The sequence below is a fragment of the Elaeis guineensis genome, chromosome 3 (genome assembly GCF_000442705.2).
Source record: "Elaeis guineensis isolate ETL-2024a chromosome 3, EG11, whole genome shotgun sequence".
Classification (NCBI taxonomy): Eukaryota; Viridiplantae; Streptophyta; class Magnoliopsida; order Arecales; family Arecaceae; genus Elaeis; species Elaeis guineensis.
In genome coordinates, this window is record NC_025995.2 from 18423149 (window position 1) to 18446217 (window position 23069).

Here is a 23069-nt window from a genome sequence, read left to right on the forward strand (position 1 = left end):
GAGAACCTCTACTGTTGTCGTCACATGTGTCTCCAATTGTAGATGCTGTTTTTTCTAGAGCAACAATGGAGCGTCCTGTTTTGGAGTTTCTGAATATTATCAAGGCACCTTTCATGGAAGCAGAGATTCGATATTTTTTCGTCATCTGAGTTTATCTCAGATCGTTGGTGAGAAAACTTCAATTTCCTCCCTCAAGATTGTTCTTGTTTACTTGATCATTTAAGTTTTTTTTTCTTATGGGTGATAAAACTCCTTTAACCATGGAGGATTTAGAAAAGTTAATGGTTAGGATGATGGAATCTCATATCTCGGGTAGTGAGTTTTCAAATATCACCCTAGAAACTAATCCGGTCAAATTGGATGGGCCAGGTACCTACTTAAGTTGGATGCGACATGTTCGTCTAATTTTGGATTCTCACAATCTTGAGGGGTTTATAAGTGGTACTGCAAAAAGGCCAGAAGGAGATGGGATAGCTGTTAGACAGTGGAATTCTAATAACTCTCGGGTGGTAGCATGGCTCCTTGCCTCTATGGTACCAAGTGTTGCTCATACGGTTGAGGCACTAACGAATGCTTATGAGTTATGGCAGGCTGTAGCCACAACTTATTCTTATAAAGGCAATAATATGCATGCCCATAAGATCCAGCGAGAGCTTCGAGGACTTAATCAGGGTTCCCGATCTGTAACAGAGTATGTTGGAGAATTAAAAAGGTTATGGAACGATTTTGATTTTTATAGTCCCTTTACCCCTACTCATCCTAGTGATGTTGATGTGTTTCGCAAATGGATAGAGCGACAGCGACTTGTGGATTTTTTGGATGGACTAAACCCAGAATTTGAGTATCGACGCTCTTCTATTCTTAGTACACAGAAGTGGCCAACTCTTGATGAAAGTATTTCTTTGGTTCTTAGTGAAGAAACTCGATTAACCACTATGTCTTCTTCTATAAATACAGCTATACGATCTGTACTTGTGGTACAGCCTAATACTCTTGGAAGCTCTTCTCCTAATTCTGCTCAAGAAACTCAGCCTCGACCTCGTGGGGTTAAAATTTGTGACCACTGTCATAAGCCGGGCCACATCAAAGCTTACTACTATGAGCTACATGGTCGTCCAAATAGAAGCCGTGGTCGTGGAGGTGGTCGTTTTGGTAGAGGCCGAGGTCAGTATAATCAGGCTCATTTTTCTTCTATGGGAGATTTATCAGTTGAAGAAATGCAACTTTTGGAAAAATTCAGATCTGGTGTAAATATTTCTGAAAGCAGCATTTCCACAGAAGATTCTTCAAATCAACCAGCCAGTTCTCAGGGTAATTTTGCCCAAATAGGTATCAGTGATCAAATTCATGCTCTTAACTGTAGTAATTTTTCTCCATGGGTTGTTGATTCTAGAGCATCCAATCATATGACTGGATCTTTTAGAGATTTTGTGTCTTATATTCCCTATTCTGGTCGTGATAAAGTTCGTCTTGCTGATGGCTCCTTTACCCCTATTTCTGAAAAAGGATCTATCAAATGCACTTCCGAATTACCCTTATCATCTGTTCTACATGTCCCAAGATTTCCTATAAATCTCCTATCCATTAGTGCTATTACAAATGATCTTGATTGTGCCGTAACTTTTTTCAAAATACATTGTATTTTTCAAGAACCAAAGACAGGGAGGAAACTTGGGACTGGCATAATGCGTAATGGGCTCTACTATTTGGAGGGAGGAGTGTCTGAAGGCTACTCAGAAACCAGTTTGACTGTTTCATCTTCACAAAAGGAAGATCTGTTGCTCTAACACCGCAGGCTTGGTCATCTTTCATTTACTCTCTTAGCTCGTATATTTCCAACTATTTTTGAAACATATAAAGAGAAGCTTGTATGTGATGCCTGTGAACTAGCTAAACACACTAGAAGTACTTATCCAAACTCAGACCGACGTAGTAAAGCAATGTTTGAGGTAGTTCATTCTGATGTATGGGGACCCTGTGGGACCATCGCTATTTTTGGTCATCGGTGGTTTGTCACTTTTATTGATTGTTTTAGTCGTTGCACTTGGGTTTATCTATTGAAAAATAAGAATGAAGTATTTCAGTCATTTAGAGATTTTCATAAAATGATTGGTACTCAATATGGAGCAACTCTTAAGATTTTTTGCTCTGACAATGGGACAGAATATCTTAATAAAGAATTTGAAGAGTATATACATAATAATGGAATTATACATCAAACGACGTGTGTTGACACACCGGCTCAAAATGGAGTTGCTGAAAGAAAGAATAGACACCTTCTTGAAGTGACAAGATGTTTGATGTTTTTTTATGAATGTTCCTAAATTCTTATGGGGAGAAGCAGTATTAACTGCAGCATATTTGATTAACCGAATGCCACTTCGAACTTTGGACTACAAGACTCCTCTTGAATGCCTGCAAGGAACTAATTCTTTTATAATTTCCCCCAAGGTATTTGGTTGTGTTTGTTTTGTTCGGGATCATCGACCTTCGGTTGGCAAGCTTGACGCTCGTGCCCTCAAGTGCATTTTTGTAGGATATTCAGCTACTCAAAAAGGATACAAATATTGATGTCCGACTGAGCGGAAGATGTTTATCAGCATTGATGTAATATTTCGGGAGTCTGAATCATTCTATATATCTTCTGTGTCCTCTTCCTCTCCCATTATCTCTGGAACTGGTCGAGAGGGGGAGTCTTCTGGAGGGAGTCCTATTACTGTGGATGTTACTGTGGATGTTGGTACAAATGGTGCATCTGACACTCAAGGAGAAGCATTTGACACTCAAGGAGAAGCATCTGACACTCAAGGAGAAACATCTGAAACTGCATCTGAGACTCTCCCACAGCTTGTTTTATCTGATTCATCTCCTCTCTCAGAGTCTATTACGCATTCTCCAGTCTCCAGGTCTTCCTCTCCTGTCCCAACGGTTTCATCTTCTACGACTAATGGTAATTCTCCTGTACCTCCCATCCATTTTACATTAGATAATGATGATCTAAATGTTCCTATTGCTTTACGGAAACCTACTCGTCATGCTGGTATTCCTACTCGACTTAAGGATGGAGTAGGGTACAAACATGACATCACTAACTTTGTATCCTATGAGTCTCTCTCTCCATCTTATCAGAGTTTTATAGTTTCTTTGTCCTCTATCTCCATACCCGAGAACTGGAAGGTTGCTAAGAAAAATCCCAAGTGGAAAGCCGCCATGCTTGAAGAAATGCAAGCACTAGAAAAAAATAATACGTGGAAACTTGTACCTTTGCCAGCTGGTAAACAAACTGTGGGATGCAAATGGATTTTTACAGTTAAACAGACACCTGAGGGTACTGTTGAACGGTACAAAGCTCGCTTGGTAGCAAAAGGATATACACAGACTTATGGCATCGACTATGATGAAACTTTTGCATCTGTTGCAAAAATGAACTCTATTAGAATCCTTATATCATGTGCTGCTAATTTCGGATGGGATCTGTTCCAGCTCGATGTAAAGAACGCTTTTCTTCATGGAGAACTTCAGGAGGAAGTATATATGGATGTTCCTCCAGGATTTGCTACTGCTCAAACAGTGGGCAAAGTATGCCAGTTACGACGATCTCTTTATGGTTTAAAACAGTCACCTCGTGCTTGGTTCGATCGCTTCCGACAAGCAATCATTCAGATGGGGTATAAACAGAGCAATGCAGATCACACACTCTTCTTTCGGCACAACAAGGGTAAGATTGCTATTTTGATTGTCTATGTTGATGATATTGTGGTCACAGGAGATGATTCTGAGGAGATAGCTCATTTGAAGACTCAGCTGGCACAGGCATTTGAGGTGAAGGATCTTAGACATCTTCGATATTTTCTTGGGATAGAAGTTGCTCGTTCTTCAAAAAGAATTTTTCTCTCCCAAAGAAAATATATTCTAGATCTTCTTACAGAAGTCGGTATGTTGGGATGTCGACTTATTGCTACTCCTATTGAACAAAATCATCGACTAGTAGCTGATACCGGTGTCCCTATTGATCGAGAACGTTATCAACGATTGGTAGGACGTTTGATTTATCTATCTCATACACGGCCTGATATTGCATTCGCCGTTAGTGTGGTAAGTCAGTTTATGCATGATCCACGTTCAGTTCATATGGATGCTGTGACACGGATACTTCGTTATCTCAAAAGCTGTCCTGGTCGTGGTTTACTTTATTCTAATCATGGCAACCTATGGGTGGAGTGTTATACAGATGCTGATTGGGCTGGATCACTTGATGACCGTCGCTCTACCTCAGGTTACTGTACTTTTGTTGGAGGTAATCTAGTCACTTGGCGAAGCAAGAAACAGAATGTAGTTGCTCGATCTACTGCTGAAGTAGAATATCGAGCTTTGGCACATGGCGTGTGCGAAATTTTATGGTTGCGGATCTTGTTATTGGATCTAGACCTTTATCAGTCATCGCCCCTTATGCTATATTGTGACAACAAGGCAGCAATCAATATTGCTAATAATCCAGTACAGCATGATCGGACGAAGCACATCGAGATCGATCGACATTTTATCACGGAAAAGCTTGATGCCAGAATCATTTGTATGCCTTATGTGCGATCTGCTAGTCAACTAGCAGACATTTTGACCAAAGATCTTAGTGTGCCTTCTTTTTCATTTATTCGTGATAAGATGGGTCTTTATGATATCTATAACCCATCTTGAGGGGGAGTGTTGAAATGAGCTGTAGATCCCTCTGATTAGGAATGCAATCATCTAATTAAAGGAAAATATATTTGTATAATTTCTAAATTGAATCCCTCTGATTAGGAATGCAATCGTCTAATTAGAGAAAAATATATTTGTATAATTTCTAAATTGAATCCCTCTGATTAGGAATGCAATCGTCTAATTAGAGAGAAATATATTTGTATAATTCCTAAATTGAGCTCATGAAAATTAATAAAAAGGGCCCGTTTGGTCCTAGAGAAGTATCTCTTCTTCCTCTGAAATCTTCGTCTTCACCCTCTTTTCTATTCTTCTTCTATTTATACTTCTGTTTGTCAACATTTTTGCAGTCACATTGCACACAAAAGTCTCAGGTTAGTGATATATAATTATTTTATTTTACTATGTACTTCTCTTTTTAACATTACATTTCATCTAGCTGATCTCTTTACTCTTCATCATATGTATAAGCCAACTTAAAACATTAATATACTCAAAAAATATCATAGAAATACATTAACTTAAAACCCACCAGCAAGCATTAACATTTGGCACAAACAGCATATATACAACCTCAAAAAGAAAACACATTCATATATTTTAATTTTACCTTTTGACCTCTATACTTGATGTGCATTAAATTCTCCTTCTCGTCCACATATATATGTACACGTTAGTCTTTCATTTTACACAAGAAATAAATTTGTGTAATTTATATGTAGGCTTTTTTATTGAAAAAAAGAATCTAGATATATATATAACTATTGATAATGTTATACTTATTTTGTAAATTATACATGCATTTGATAAAACAATTAAGTATTTTTTTTTTCTTGATTTTCCTCCCATCTTAGACATGAATAGCATCGCAGACATGTAACATTGTGTTCAAACAGCTGTCAAGTATTTGGAAAAGTTTTAGATGGAGAGATTGCAATTTACAGTCCTGATATTAAAATATTGCACAACACTGAAGCAGTTAAGAAGCAACTACTTCCACAGCATGACGAGCTTTTCTTTTATTCTGTCTTACGGTAGCAATGAAAATATACAAACATTTTGCTAACATGTCTTTGATAAGTTAGCTGTAAAATATCTGAACTTATTTATACAACATATATATTTGCTGCTTTAACCTGCATGCTGAAATAGATTATCTGACAAGGAAAATTCATAAATTGACATGTTTATGAATGAATAATACAACAACAGTTGTGAAGTTTGCTTAGACCATGAAAACTGGAAACTGGAGTTTTTGGTCAAGAGTGCTAAACCCTGTCCCCAACTTTTGATCTCTTAATCCAACAGAAACTTGGAACTCTCATTATACAGGCAAGGAAGTGGGTATAAAAGATGGATTGGTCCAGCAATGGAAGTAGGTCATTGTAATGGATGGTAAATAAGCCCTGGCACAAGAAACCCGGTGTCAATTTTGTTGATTGTTTGGAGAAGAGGGTTGACATTTTAGCTCCTTAGTTGTGTACCTCCATAATGGTCAGGATCCAACAAGACCCTTGCGGCGAGCATAAGCAAAAATTAAGATGAAAAGAATAGCACATACTAGTCCTGAGATGATGATCACCTATTAAGCAATCCAAAACGAACATAAGCCAGATATCGCCATACATGTACACCATCAAACATGCCTTATTTTCACTGATCATTAGATGCTTAGTGCTTACCCATTTGAATAGATATCCATGGTTATGCTTCCATGAGTATGGGAGATTCATTCCAAATATCCCACAAACTAGTGCACCAATTGAGAGGCAAACAGTGCCTGAACTTAAAAACAACTCCAACTGCCACATTATACAAGAGAAGAATAAATAATATTAAAACAATTAGAATTACAGTATAGGAAAAAACCATTAGAAGAAATGAAAACCAGCCAATTAACTAAAGACTAAACAAAGAAGTCGAAAAGAGGGGTCAAAACATACGAGTAGAACAATATAAGAATTGATGACAACTGGTATAATTCAGATCCTCTATTATTTATTGCAATCTATACTAGACAAGAATAAAGAAAGACTCAGAACATCACCTGTATCAATTGATTTCGATGGTTCTCAAGCTGCAACCACGAATTTATAGTGGACTCAGAACAAGCATTTTTTATACAACAGTCCTGGTGACTATTGATATCATCTCATGCATGTTAAGAATAAGATAGTACCTGGATATTGATGTAGTCCTCTGTGTCGTCTATATATTCATGAAGCTGAAAAGAAAATTAACAGCAATTACCAGAAATTCTGAAGTAAAACAAAAAAAGCATGGAGCTTATTCCCTTTTCAAACAACAGCATATTGAGAGATAACCATGGGCTAGGCAAAGATGATTATAACCAGGTTGTGCATCAAGATGCTCTATCCTAAAATTTAAAAAGAAATGAACTTAAAAACTTGGCCTAGAAAAGGAAGAGGAAACTGGTGGATCAATATCAATAAAATTGACTCCAACTTTGTAGATAGATCTTTAGAACAATTTGATTAGATGGACCAGACTTGTCATTGCAGTAATGATCTTGTTCATTTCTTCTGCCCATATGTGAATCAACCTATTATTTTGAAAAATTGAAATAGAAGAATATAGACGGTGATGACATGCTGAAATGATGGACATGTAAACATAACAAAACGATTCTAATGTGTTGGGCATGCTTTTCCTTGTAAAAATACCTTACAGAATTTTGACAAAAGATGACATAAGACTGCTTTTGTGCCTTCACAAGTCCAGAAGATAATACATGCTGAAAAAAGATTATGTAACAGAATGAAGAAAGGGGGAACAAACAAACATGAACCCATAAAAAGAACCCCTAAAAATTTCATTGCTGCATCCCTTGTCAATCCCAGCTTCACGTCAAACAAAATGCCACTTTAAACTCAGAGAATGCAAATGTCAAGGAAATTGAAGGAATGTGGTTATTTGATTAAGCAAAGAACAAATTTCTTCAGGGTTTTAGAATTAGTTTTTTTTTTTTTTTTGGGATCTTATGCGAGATTTTTAAGGGGAAAGAGAAGAGAGCTCCATGGACTAGATTGCACCTCATAAACAGTGGATTGCAAGACCAGAGCCCGATTCTGTACGATCGAAACTCAAATCTCCTCAGACTGTCTAGTTAAAAAATTGAAGAAATACAAAGAATTTTCCTAATTCTTTTCCTCTAGATTTTGTAGACCATCTCTGGGTGCAAATCATGCTGAAATATCATGAAACAATCAAAGTGTAAAGTAAAAGACTTGCAAGTTTCAAGAAAAAGTGCATTTTTCATTTTTTTTCCCTCTTTCTAACATGATTTACAATTGCTAACTTGCATTCTCATATAATTACATAGACATTTAGACTGTCGTGTCAATGAGCACTTAAACTCATGTGAGGCACACATATCTAACATCTTTAGATTTTAATTGTCATTTGACTAATTTATAATTTCAGTCCAAACCTTCATACTAAACAAACTAATATAATACAATATAATCCAAGGGTCTAATGTGTGTGCCTGTGAGTAGATTTCCTTTTCATTTTAGCATGCTGATCCTATTTTATTTTAAAGAAAAGACGCATGAATTTTTAGCCGAAAATATGCAACTCAAATGGAGGCTGTCGGAACTGCAGAAACCAAGATGCAGAAGTCAGGGTTTAGAACTAGCATCTTTACAGAACTCACATACTTCATCATGCTAACATACTTAAGGAGCCACCTTCAAATTACCTCCAGTAATATGTGGGTACCAAGAAGAAAATATAATGCATATAAAAATTTGTGGGAGTTTCTATTATTACTTCCAAGGAATGTAATCTAGCATTTCTTGTTGAGAGCTCATCAAATGACCAGGAACTTTCTCTTTGATAGAAAAATTCTGCAGGTGCCTTTCTAATGATTTCGGTGATCAATGATATCCTCCCACTTGTCGCAGTTTTAGAATCTTAGGCTGCATTTGGAAGGTGCATAAAAAATTCCGAGAAGTTGGGTTAAATAGAGTAATTTTGAGGGGCAAAGGGAGGGTAAAATTATTCCACCATTTTGTAGAAATAAGTTAAATAGATTAGGAGGAGAAAAGAAAGAGCATTTATGTTGTACCAATTTTAGTAAAATACCTATTATGCCTTCTAAAAAATCAGTTTAAACCATATGCTCCAATGAACGTTTGGCTATAGACAGATGGAATAAATGGATTGAAAGGCTTGTTATTCTTCCTGATTCCTCAACCAAACACAGCCTTAATAGCTACTATTTGCTGTAGTTCTTTATCCTGCACCAACCCCTTCTCCACATATTCGACTTCCAAGCCTTACAACATTCCTTAGAATTTTCTTCTGTATTTCATCTTCTCCTTTTCTTCTTCATTTACAGCAACTCATAGTAAAATAATATAAGAAATGGTGATTCTGAACTTCTGACACACTCATAATTAATTACAAAGCTTAATCGCATGCTATTATATGTAAACCATCTAAGCTAAAAGTGGCGAGCATATTCAAAACAGAAACGTAATTTATTTCTTTTAAAAAATATTGATAAAATTTCAGCTAAAGATGTATCACGTCACATGATTTCTTGATGTAAATTGGCTCCTACCAAAACAACAATTGTAAAACATGTTTCTTGGAATAAAAAAAAACCTAGGTCCATGATATGCCAATGTTGCCATTAGACTTACACATCAACTGACTTTCACTGAATGCCATGGACATCCGCTCACTTCATTTCCAAGATCACAAGACTATTTAGTTCTTTTAAGAGTATCAATACTGGCGCCACTAAATGACAGAAAATTGGTTCATAGCTTAAATTATCTTAATAACTTAGCTATCATCGACTTCAATTAAACCATTTAATGGTCCGAAACAACCTGAGAAATCTTCATGTAGCTTATTGAGGAGTGCTCATATAGTCATATTAACACTACTAAAGCATGAAAAGATAATTGGTCCACAATAAAAAGCTTACAAATAATTGATATTTTTAAGGATATACATTGTAAAAACCCCTTAAATATATTGTTTGATAGTTTGGAGGGAAAAATAGACTTGGTAAAAATAAAAAAACTTAATCATGCATCTATGTTTTTAATTGTTCTCCAATATCTTCCCATGTTTGTTTTCATGAATGTACATTAGTCACCCAGTCATATTGCTGAATCCTCTTTTAGGGTCTCAGACCCATTCTAGTGTTTAGCACCAATGCAACAATAGCATTCAGGAAAGACATGATGTATATTTACACCAATTAGATCAATTATGAAGAGGTGCTACCATGCAGAGCACAAAGTATTGGTGGATATGAACCATATGGACCTTAAAGCAATAGATGACTGTTGATAGATGGTTCTCTTTTCAGACTTAATGCACACAATTATTTACAGCTCACTTGTGCATTTATTGCTAGAAAATTCCAGATTATTAACTGTTAATTACTGTGAAGCTAGAAGTCAAAAGTCACTATGTTAGTTGAGAAGCCAGATTTAATGCACTATCTAGAATGCTCTTGTATTGGCTATTTATATGCGCAATCAGTAAATCAATGAATGCAAGCAATTCACAGCAAAAAACTTTTCCTCTACTGTCTCTTTTCCTTCCCTTCTCAGCACTATAAAAGCACAAATACAGAACAAGCACATCCCAACAGCACAATTCAGCACTGAAGCTAACATATGGCATCAGAATTTCAGTTGATCTAAGAGGCTCAATATCAGCACAATTTGCACAAATCCTGCACAAGTTCTAGAAGCATAAAACCCCGCCATAACAATCAACCTTATATCCTCCAGAAAACTCATCATCATGTCTACCTACATCTCCAACCAGCAAACCATCCCCATTTTCAATGGGGAAAATTATGATTTTTGGAATGTTAAGATGAGGACTATCCTCATGTCCTGAGATTTGTGGGATATTGTGGAGAAAGGAGTCAAGAAGAATGAGTCTGAAGCTACAACCAGCACTCCAGGCACACTAGACAGCAAGGCTGAAATTGGGAGCACATCACAGGAGGAGAAGGAGAAGACTATTAAGGATCAGTGTGCCTTGCAACTCTTACAAACATCTATCACTGATGCCATCTTCCCAAGGATCATGACTGCAACAATAGCAAAGGAGGCATGGGATATCCTCCAGACTGAATTTCAAGGAAGCACCAAGGTATGTGCCATCAAACTCCAAATCTTGAGAAGGGAGTTTGAAAATCTGAAAATGAAATCTGGTGAAAGCATCAAAGATTATTTCTCTAGATTGACATAAATTGTGAATCAAATGAAAATTTATGGTGAAATAACTCCAGAAGAAAGAATTGTGTCTAAGATCTTGAATAGCCTTATAGAAAAATTTGATACTGCTGTTGATGTGACTGAAAAAACCAAAGATTTGTCTGAGTTGACTGCTGTTGAATTAATTGGTTCCTTGAAAATTCATGAAGAGAGAATTAACAGAAGGTCTGAAGGTTCCTTTGAAGAAGCATTCCAAACAAGCCACAAAAACAAATTTAACAAAAATGGGAAGAAACAAGGTGGTAAAAGTGGCTATAAATCTGGTTCCTTCAAAGAATCAGAGAAACCGAGTCCTACTTCTAAGTAGGGTGAGAAAAAGAAAAAATACCTCCATGTGGGATATGCAAAAGGACTAATCACCTAGAGAAAGACTGCTTCTTCAAGAGGAAGCCTCGGTGTCATTATTGCAAGAAGTTTGGGCATGTTGAGAGAGATTGTAGGCACAAACAAAATCAGCAAGCCCGAGCTCAAGTTTCAGAATGTCATGAGAATGAAGACCACCTATTTTATGCTTGTCAGGCTGTACACACTTTTAAAGATGATGTGCGGCTGATTGATAGTGGCTGCACTAATCACATGACCAAAAACTCTCAATGCTTCGCTAATCTAGACACTTTATAAAAATTCCAGTTAAAATGGGTAATGGTGCAGTTGTCCAGTCAGGAGGCAAGGGAACCAATTGCCATAGAAACTAAGAAGGGCACTAAGTACATAAGGGATGTTCTGTATGTGCCAGAATTAAATCAAAATCCATTAAGTGTCCCACAGATGATGCTGAATGGCTACACAGTCCACTTTGAGGACAGAATATGCAGAATTTTTGATCCATCAAAGAAGGAGATTGCTACTATTCAAATGAAAGATAAAAGCTTTCCAATGTAGTGGTCATATTCAACTCACAAGCTCATAGAGCTCAAAGTGAGGAGACCTACTGGTTATGGCACAAAAGGATGGGGCATAGCAATGAAGAAGCCCTCCAATTATTGTTCAAGAAGCAACTAGTAAAAGACCTACCAGCCTTGCATGGAAGTAAAGGCCTTTGTGGAGCTTATCAACTAGGCAAAATGCATAGGCTTCCATTTTCCAAGGATGGGACCTGGAGATCTTCTAAAAAATTATAGCTAGTACACACTGATGTATGTGGTCCTATGAAGACTCTTTCACTTGATGGTAGTAAGTTTTTCATTTTGTTTATTGATGATCTCACAAGGATGACCTGGGTGTACTTTATGAAAGAAAGATAACAGGTTTTCATCATCTTCAGCAAGTGGAAGAACCTTGTGGAGAAGCAATGCGGTTGTTTATTGAAGGCCATCAGGAGTGATAGAGGAAAAGAGTACACCTCGTCACAATTTGACAAGTTTTGTGAAGATGAAGGGATTAATTACCAGCTTACTGTTGGGTACACACCTGAACAGAATGGTATTTCAGAGAGAAAGAACAGAACCATAGTGGAAATGGCAAAATGCATGCTAGAAGAGAAAGGGCTCCCAAGGAAGTTCTGGGCAGAAGCTATATACACTGCTGTCTATCTTCACAACAGAGGCTTGATCAAGGCTGTTAGGGACAAAACTCCTATTGAAGCTTGGTCAGGTTACAAACCTTCAGTTAAACATCTAAAAATCTTTGAATGTATGTGCTATATGCATGTCCCCAAGGAGAAGAGAAGCAAGCTGGATGCAAAGGAAGCAAAAGGCATCTTTGTTGGCTACAGTTCTCAGTCAAAAGGTTACAGAATATACAACCTTATGACCGAGAAGGTTGAAGTCAGCAGAGAAGATGCAGCACGGAATTGAAAGAACCAAAAAGAAGAAAGAAAAGAAGTTGTCGTTCCTAATTTTCAGCAGCAACAATGTAGCACACAGCAAATCTCACTTCTAGAAGATGATGACAATCAGGCTGGTACATCTTACACTCCCTCACAAGACTTGAGATCACCATCTTCCTCTCAACTACAAAGTGGATCATCTCCAGATTCACCGAATGCTACAGGTCCAAGGGGGAAAAGAAACATTTCAGATTTATATGGAAGTCTTCCATAGGTTCAGCTTGATCCAAAATTATGTGAATCATGTCATTTGGTGATGGTTGAACCTACAAGCTATGAAGTTGCTGCACAATTTCTAGAATGGAGAGCTACAATGATGGAAGAAATCAGAATGATCGAGAAAAACCAGACTTCGGGAACTTGTTGACAAACCAGCCCACAAGAATGCCATTGGGGTGAAATGGATTTTCAAGTCAAAGTTCAATCCAGATGGTTCCATCCTAAAGCATAAGGCTAGACTTGTTGCCAAGGGATACTCACAACAGTTTGGAGTTGATTACAATAAAACATTTGCTCCAGTTTCAAGACATGATACAATTCGTGCCATTCTTGCCCTAGCAGCTTCTAAGGAATGGAAAGTCTATCAAATGGATGTAAAGTCTGCATTCCTTAATGGTTTTCTCCAGGAGGAGATTTATATTGAGCAACCATCCGGCTTTGTGGTGGAAGGGCAGGAGCACAAAGTTCTCAAACTCAAAAAGGCTTTGTATGGCCTCAAATAGGCTCCAAGGGCCTGGTACAATAGGATTGATGATTACTTTGCTCAAGAAGGCTTTGAAAAAAGTCTAAGTGAGCATACACTTTATGTGAAGAGGCATGAGAATGGAGATGTCCTGATTCTATCACTATATGTGGATGATTTGATCATCACAGGGAACAATCCTACTCTTATATCAACTTTCAAGAAGAATATAATGCAGAACTTTGAAATAACAGATCTTGGACTCATGAATTACTTCCTCGGGATGGAAGTGCAACAAGGACCTGATGGAATTTTCATTTGCCAGAAAAAGTATGCAGAAGGATTACTGAAAAAGTTCAAGATGGAGCATTGCAATCCTGTATCTACCCCTCTTCAAGCAAATGAGAAGCTATGCAAGGATGATGGCAGCAAGAAGGCTGATGAGAAAGTGTACAAAAGCTTGATTTGGAGCTTATTGTACCTTACAGCAAGCAGACCAAACCTGATATTTGCAGCTAGTTTCCCCTCGAGGTTCATGCAAAATCCTAGTCAACAACATTTTGCAGCAGCTAAGAGACTCCTAAGATATGTCAAGTGGACTACAAAGCACGGAATTTGGTTTCAGCCCACTAAAAATTCACAATTGGTGAGATACACAGACAGTGATTGGGCAGGTTCCCTAGATGACATTAAAAGCACTTCTGGATATGCATTTACACTTGGAAATGGAGTATTTTCATGGCTGTCACAGAAGCAAGAAACCATTGCTCAATCCAGTGCAGAAGCAGAGTATATTGCAGCATGTTCAGCAGTTAATCAAGAAATTTGGCTAAGGAAGATCATGGCTGACCTAGTTGAACCTCAAGGAGAAGCCACCACTATATTTTGTGACAACAAATCAGCAATTGCCGTAGCAAAAAATCCAGTTTCTCACAGGAAGACTAAGCACATTAAACTTATCAGAGAAGCCGAAAGTGAAGGTGAAGTCAAGCTTGTTCATTGCAAGGGAGATGATCAAATTGCTGACATTTTCACCAAGGCACTACCCAAAGGCAGATTTGAGCAGCTAAGGAAAATGCTTGGAGTGATTGAGAAGAGTCCCAAGGAGGAGTGTTGAAAGATGGTCCTCTTCTCAGTTAATGCACACAATTATTTACAGCTTACTTGCACATTTATTGCTAGAAAATTCCAGATTATTAGCTGTTAATTACTGTGAGGCTAGAAGTCAAAAAGCGACCATGTTAGTTGAGAAGCTAGATTTAATGCACTATCTAGAATGCTCTTGTATTGGCTATTTATATGCACAATCAGTAAATCCATGAAGGCAAGCAATTCACAGCAAAACACTTTTCCTCTACCATCTCTTTTCCTTCCCTTCTCAGCACTATGAAAGCACAAACACAGAAACAAGCACATCATAACAGCACAATTCAGCACTGAAGCTAACAATGACAAATCATTTCAGATTAAGAAACACTTAAATAAATCACATATTTCAATTAATCACTTACTGTGATCAATCTGTGCAGTGTGCCATCAATTTGAATGAAGTATGCCTGCATAGTACAGAGAAGCAATATTTAGAAATAGATCTTATGACAAGCAGAAATTTTTACTCATGCTTGCATTCTCTCATTCTTTTTCAGCACAGACTTAGAAAACTGCTTTTATGACCTCTAGTAACATTTCCATCTCCTCAACATCATTTTCATTTCCATGTATTGTTGCTGCACTCGTCCTGCTTGCTCTAGATATCTTTGAGCCTATTGTCGGTGAACCAGGGAACCAGCTGGGAGCACCAGAACAACTGATATGGGAGGATGCTCCAGCCAATTTTCTTGACAGGCAAAGATCTGCCATATCATCATCATCATCCAGTAATTGTTCAAGCTCATCTCTTACCTGACAAAGGCAGTAAACTTGGCGATAACGCAACAGACAGAAGCAAGGAAGATGAAATTCAGACAACTTTACTAAGGAAAACATACAAAAGCATCATAATGAGCACAGTCAGCCATTGTACATCATAATCAAAGAAATATTATGCTTGAGGACTTCTTCATAAGATTTATTTCCAAGGAAAGAAGCAAATATCAAGTTGCTAAACTCAAATAGCTCAAATTTTGAAATTCATGTATTGCACTGCTCAACAGAATACACATGTACATAAATATTTGTGCATACAGATATATGTGCATGTGTGAGTATAACTTAAACCCTTATCCAAGCCTTTTTGGGGTCAGCTAGATAGATGGGACCCTCATTATCATAGTTCTTATCAGTATCAACCTCTAAGTGAATATCCTAAACCAACAACTTACAATACAAGTTGCCACGAGCCCACCAAAGGACAGGCCAAGAAAGCCAAATCGAATAAAATTATTTTGAAATCCAAGTTCAAGAGTTTGGAGCTTTCCTTTCTGATTTTGGATTTCGAATGGCTGGCTTAATTTCTTTTCTAGTCTGAAACTCATCTTGAATTATGGACATCAATCATGCTTTGGCAGAATTTTGATTGAGAATAAAATTGCTTGTGTTAAATGCATAGATTTAGAGGTTTCCTATCCTTTGATAGAAGTTGCTGGTTTTAAATAAAATTTTTGCTGGTGGATTTTAGATGATTTTTGCACCTTCTTGCTCTGATCTCTTGGATTGATTCATTTGGTCGGGCACAGGGCGGGAGGGGGGGCAGTTTGAGGTGGTGGAAATGCATGTTGCCTTATCAACATTCCTCAGCCGACAAAAGACCTCATGAGCATTGGGATTGGTTTATTAGACAATGTTGGTAAGAAATGACAGATGGGTTGAGTCCTGCTGCATTGTTCAGGTAATAATATAGATAAGCAATGATAAGACAACCCAAATCCTCTCTTCTAGCGACATCAACAATGTTATACAATGTAGATATTTATACAACCACAAACAGATGTAGCAAAAACTGTCTTTTCATCTATAGCAGAATACCAAGAAGCGGTTACTAGTTTAAATCAGAAGGAACAAACATGCTAAAACGGAATACTGCACCTTTTGAACCCGAGCAGTCAATCTAGTCATTGCACTCTTCAGCTTCCGAACTCTGTCCAAGTTACGGCTGCTAATCTGCAAATTATGGCTGCAAATGATAATCAATTCCCCCAAGAGAAGAAATGACATTTAATTGGGAAGTAAGCAGTACATAGTGAATGAAAGAAAAACTGGATAAAACAAGGCAAAGAGAATAGCAATTGAGTCTGCAATTCTTTATTATAAAGTGTTCCACAAACAAATGGTTGACCTCACACTATACTGAGGTGTCATATATTAAATGAAGTATACAAATAGAAAATTACAGTTTAATATACAATAAGAACTTGCAGGCATGATGTTCAGTTGATAAACCATATAAATTTTCCATTTCCATGATAAAACAAACTGCTACATTTTAGCTTCCATGACACAATTTTTCAAAGCAATCAAGCAGACTGTATGAGGATGTGTGGCTGAGGAAAAGTGAACCCTCATGAGTATCTGGATAGGTAGATTACTGACATATTCATTTAAAAACAGAAAAGGATGGACCATAGAGATGCAAGTTTCTTCTCACCTTGGCAGTCAGTTCATCTAATGCCGGGTATGCAGCAGTCTCAAGTTCCGTGGTCTGTGCACCAAGAAAGCTGCAAATTGCTTCCAGAGCAACTTCAAGGGCCCGAAATTCAAATGGAGACACTATATTGCATTAAAATCAGGACGACAAGAGATTAAGCAAAAAGTAGTAGTATATCCAGAGAAAGGAATCAGAACTGGACAAGCATTTTTGACTTTCTAAGATATTCAATTCTTCAGAAAATGTACCTTAAATGTAGAGTCAAAAATATGTTAGGACTAGAAATTCATACTGCAGATTAATCAGGTTTTACAGTAGCCAGAATTAACAAGCCTCGTCCATCCTATCAGAATTTTATGAAAGACACATTGGCTCTTTGCTCACTCATAATTCTATCAAGTATCAATTACTAATTCTGAACTACAACAGCCAGATGCAGCCTCGACGTAGATGTCGGGTCGCATAAGTCGAAATCTAGAAGCACAAGTCTCAATAGGAAGTATTGTTAATACTTAATAGAATGCTTATAAGTGTTCTGCTTGATCCTTGCTAGGGATTTCAATGATGTTTAGAAAAAGAAACGGATTTTGGTGGTTGGATCTACAACAGATTTACTTTTCAGTATAGAATTGCAGATTTTATAGAAATGACAGTATTAGAATTTAGAACAGGATTGTTGGGACTACTAATGTCCTTTAATGGCATATAGATAAGTTTATGAATTATGATTACAGATTATTATGATAAAACTTACGTCTGACACTATATTCTAATTTAGATCAATAGAGAAGGAGAATAAAATGGAGCTTTGAAGCTAATGTGTAGATATGTAGGAGTTTCTTCTCTTAATATAGACATGCAGTTAATTGCCCGTTAATGTCACTATAAGAATACCGTTGTTTCATACTTCTTTCTGGCAAATGTTAAAAAACGAAACATCAAGCCCTGCCTTGTTCCCACAGGAGTCAAGAGGAAAAGCAGAAAGTTTGGCCAGATGGTGTTGATTGCATTCACTTAACCCCAGCATCTGTCAAACTGACTCTAATAGCCCATTTCAGGGCACACCCAATTGAATCGGTGTGGAACTGGGTCGGTTGGGCAGGTTCATTCAGGACATGGTTCAAACCAACCCAAACCACTTTGAATCATCAAGCAGCACTACCTAGTTTTGCTTGGTATGACTTGATTCAAGTCGGCTTAAGGCATCTCCTTACCAAAAAGAGAGGAGAATGCCATAGGATGCCAGCCTCTCTTGTTTCAAAAATTATGAAGAGAAGGGTGAGATTTCTGAAGAAAATTAGGGAAGAAGAGAGTTTTGTTAGTTTTGAGCCCAAATCCAAGCCAAATTAGGAATAATCCCCTCCCTGATCCTCATTCTCCCCTTTTTCTTTAACATTTTTATGATTAAAATAAGCCAAAAATGGAAAAATCAAGGCAAAGGCAAATCATACCAGAATTTTGTATGTTCCCAGGATTTCATGGTATGTTGTGGATCTAAGAGTGAAGAAAAACATGAGCTTTGTTCATCATATATTTTTTTAAATTAAAAATATATTTGAGTTTAAAAATAATAACGAAAAAATAATATTCAAAAATTTAAAAAATGATAGCATATTTGGCTATGTACATGTCACTTGCTATCTTATTTTAACAATAGTTTATTTAAATTTAGGCATGGTTATGACTCCCTGAACCTAAAGTCAAATTTAAATGAATTTTAAAAATAAGTGGCGATTAAGATATATCCATAAGCTAAAAAAAAAGGTATATAGTAACCTTGATAGGGTTCTCTAGTAGCTCAAATTAAAATTAATTTTTCTGTTATTTTAAATTAAATATTATCTTTATTTATAAATAACTAAAAATCTATAAAAATTAAATATTATCCTTATTTTTTGCATTAGGATGTAAATTATCTAATTTTTTTAATATTTAATAAATTAAATAATCATTAAGTTAACTATAAATCATGAAAATATGGAAACTTGTAGGGGTAATTGGGACATATTTTCTAGGACAATATGCATAGTTTGACATAATTTTATAAGATGTCATATTTGTTAAATAAAACAAATTAAAAAGGTCACTAATTTATTTAGAAGCATGTAAAATTTTATTATTTTTAAAAGTGGAAATCCACTTCATATAATTTATGCTAATGAATGAGATGGTTTATATCATGTGTTGATCAAACTCACAAAATGAATTTAGGAAAAATGATAATCTAGCAATATTGGAGATGCAAACAATATGATTCATAGTGGATGTTGTGGGGGTGAGGCAATAAGATTGAAGTTGTATCTGATTGATGGTTACCTTGATATAACTGTATGTAAAAATGTCCATGAAAGATCCTGTTGTGATGTAAGAGAGAGAGCATCATTAGTCCCATATTGATTATGAGTCAAGAGGGACTCTTGGCTCATATAAGAAGGGATCACCCTTTTCATGTGAGGTATCTTTTGGATTGAAATCTTGAGGGACAAAATCATGAGGTCCATGGGATAGAGCGGATAATATCTTACATGTTGAGCCATGAGTCCTTAATCGCAACAGTGGTGCGTCAGGTAGGGGACCATCCCCGCAACTGTGGGGCTCCCGTCCGCACACAGATTATGATAAAAATAAAAAGGGCACCTCCCATCCATATATAGACTCTTTCTTTACTGGGGGGCTGTGGTAAAAATAAGGAGGGCACCTCTCATCCATACACAATAGACTCCCCCTTTACAGAGGGGCTATAGTAAAAATAAGGAGGGCACCTCTCATCCGTACACAGACTTTCCCTTGACTGGAGGGCTATATTGTGGTGTAAGAGGGAGCGTATCATTAGTCCCATATGATTGTGAGTCAAGGAAGACTCTTGGCTTAAATAGAAAGGGATCATCCTTTCCACATTAGGTGCCTTTTGAATTGAAATCCAGAAGGACAAAACCGTGAGGCCTATGGGGCAAAGTGGATAATATCTCATATGCCGAGCCATGAGTCCTTGATCTCAACAGATCCAAAAACTGATAAAGAAATACTTTCATGACTTCAAGAAGGGCAGCAAAAGTATAGAGAAACAAGCAGAGATTGATCCTTAAATAATTGAACCACCACCATATCGCTCCAAGGATCCACAAGACTATAAAGTGTTGAAACCAGATGACATGTAGGAGGCCTAGATTCAAGTTTCCTTACAAGACAATCTAAATGATCAGTGGCAAAGGGAGGAGGTTGCAAGGCACAAGGTATAGTTTGGGCCCTCATACTAAGAGGGTTCTGATTCCTAGTCTACCAACGCAAATCTAGGCTATAGGAGACAATCAATGAGAGAGGTTGTTAGTAATAGTGGCAACCAGATAGGATCTATAATTGGGACTTTTACCAGCAAGATAAGAAACAAGCATAGGATGTACCAACAAAGACCACCATTCATGACTTAGATCCATGTCTTCTCAGGTAAAGACTCAAAATAGCAGAGATTGATTCTATGCTCATCAAGGATAAGCAAAAGGATGTGAAGAGCTATTATTTTTGGTTCCACTACATCCATAGCCCTACCAATGCTGCAGATAATACCTATTATGATTCAGCTATTAGCTCCATATAGAAAGCTGATCAAGGTATGGATCCTCTAGGGCCAAAGGATGTCTATGTGAGCTACTTGATGGTAACAAAGATGAGCTAGAGAGATGGATAGTCTCCTATTAGACCAAGTAGGACACAGTGTGAAATTGATGCATGATGGTCAGACGAGACCCAGCATGCAAAGCATTATCAATTTTTTGATATATTGAGACAAGAAGATATTCTTTTATAAGCTAGTTGATGCTTGGCACAAGGCACACAACTCCCAGTACATCTTGAGCTTGATGGAGCAGGTAACTGATCAGATACTATAGGAGCATATTATACAGGTGGTTACTGTTGAAGAACATAGTACAAGGTTGTTGGGGATATTTTGATGATCAAGAGGCCGTATATTTTATGATCCACATATTGCCTATTACATGGACCTATGTTAATGGACAATGCTAAAATCTACAAGGTGAAGTAGGTGGCAGATAGATAATATGTAGCCCCACAGTCACATTTTGATCAAGAGTCAATATGTTCTCCATTTTAGCCCCTGATTGGGCTATAACAAGATGATTAGGTCCTCCATCAAACAAGATTCCTTGAAGCAAATGTGAAGTAAAGCAAACTAGATCTTCTCTCAAGCAGAAAATACAAATAGTTTTCTCTTTCTAACCTAAAAGATCAATTCTTGATATACATCTTCATCTACATCACCATTGAGGAATACAACTCATCAACTAATGTAACTTGGAAAGGCTAGCCAGAAGGTCATTCATTGGGGTCCTTGGCCCTAGTCAAGTACCCAAGACCTCCTCCACACACCTAATGTGAGATTAAACACATGCTTGCATGTGTCCTCACATGCGGCCATTAATCCCTAGCATCCTTGCTAGAAAAGACCCAATCACAAACATCATTACTGGCTTGTAGCTACCACAGAAGGACCAATGCTGCAATGTCCCCAGCTATATATAGGTCATGGGCTAGATCATCTCTAATATCATTTCTAGCAACCTAGGGCCTCACTCAGAAATGCTAGCCAAAATGTTATTAATTGGTGTCCTTGCCTTGCATAGGTACCCAAGATGGTAAGATCTCACTAACGCACACCCTACACTGGACTAAACATACATGCACATGGGTCCTCATAGTATTGGCTATATGAGATTGATAAAAAGTCAACAAATGAATTATTAAGATCAATCCCATGACTATTGGACCTTCCCTATGAGCATAAAGAATATTAAGACAAAAGCACAAGAGTAAGCTACACAAGGAAATAAAACTTCACATTTTCCCCAAGAATAAAATTTCAAATACATTATTTACATAGACCATGTTTTACTGAGCAATCCCTAGCTATAAAAGGAGTCCAACTCAAGGCATGTTCAGCATCAATTTCATTTCTTATTTTTTTATTTTTAGAAACAAAATTACAAAAATTGAGACAAAAAACATGTTTGGTACTATTGTTTTCATTTTCTATTATTAAAAGCCTTAAAAGCCGCTCTCATTATTTTTAGAAAAATGAAAGTAAGAAATTCTTACTTTCAATATTTTCGAAAATAAAATACTCATGTTTTTACTACCACTACCAACATTGCCTCCCCAACTACTACCGCCACCACTACTATCATTATTGCCGCCATTTCAATCCTGCTACTACGACTGCCATAATCATACCACCACCACCACTGTCACCACCTTTGCAACATCGCCAATGCCTCCACCACCTCCACTATTGTGGCCGCTAGCACTACCATCGCTACCTCCACCATACTACCACCATCATTATCACCTCTATCACATCATTTGGTGCCCTTGCCACCATCATTGTCGCCACTACCATCATAATCATTGTAGCACCCACCACACTCCATCATTGCCATCGCTGCTATACCACCACCAGACTTGCCACCAACACCACCTTGACCGCAATACCAGCATTCCAAGGATATTGTCTCCACCACCATTGCCATGTCTATTTTTAAATAATTGACAATATCAAGCATGTCTATATTTTTAAAAATAAAAAAATAAAATTTTTAATTTTCTATTTATGAAAATAAAAAAATAAAATGTTGCCAAATGATATGTATACTTAAACTTTCTACAGATTGTACCATGGCAAAACTTAAACATTAACCTAGAACACCATGACATCAAAAACTTCCTCATAATTACAAATCTCCCAATAGAAATGATCTTAAAAATATGATGCATAATATGTCCCTTTAGACTTTCTAACGACTTTCTAAAATAGACCATCAAAGTTTTTTTTTTTTGGAAATTACAATCGGATCAAGCAAATCATCCTCACTTGCAATGGGTTGGCTATATATTTATAAAAAAGGAAACTTCTATGATGGAGTCTCAACCAGCACCAACCCTTCAATTCCTAGCCAAGGCAACTTCAATAGGCACTTTACTAGACCCGGA

The 23069-nt window shown here is 37.1% G+C and overlaps 1 protein-coding gene across 2 annotated transcripts; it reads right to left on the reverse strand.

Moving 5' to 3' along the window:
* Window positions 1-5677: 5677 nt before the first annotated feature.
* On the reverse strand, window positions 5678-17711 carry LOC140856057 (magnesium transporter MRS2-I-like). 2 transcript variants are annotated; one of them, XM_073253232.1, is made up of 9 exons: window positions 17067-17711; window positions 16508-16582; window positions 15158-15385; window positions 14995-15039; window positions 6878-6922; window positions 6746-6775; window positions 6381-6500; window positions 6183-6280; window positions 5678-6104 (listed from the first exon to the last, which is right to left on the reverse strand). In XM_073253232.1, the coding sequence occupies exons 2-8, from the start codon at window positions 16535-16537 to the stop codon at window positions 6194-6196; spliced, it is 585 nt and encodes a 194-aa protein (XP_073109333.1). In that variant the 5' UTR covers window positions 16538-16582; window positions 17067-17711; the 3' UTR covers window positions 5678-6104; window positions 6183-6193. The 2 variants fall into 2 exon arrangements, with proteins under 2 accessions (XP_073109333.1, XP_073109332.1); XM_073253231.1 differs by having other exon boundaries at window positions 5678-6280; window positions 16508-16595; window positions 17067-17708.
* Between the last annotated feature and the right edge of the window lie 5358 nt (window positions 17712-23069).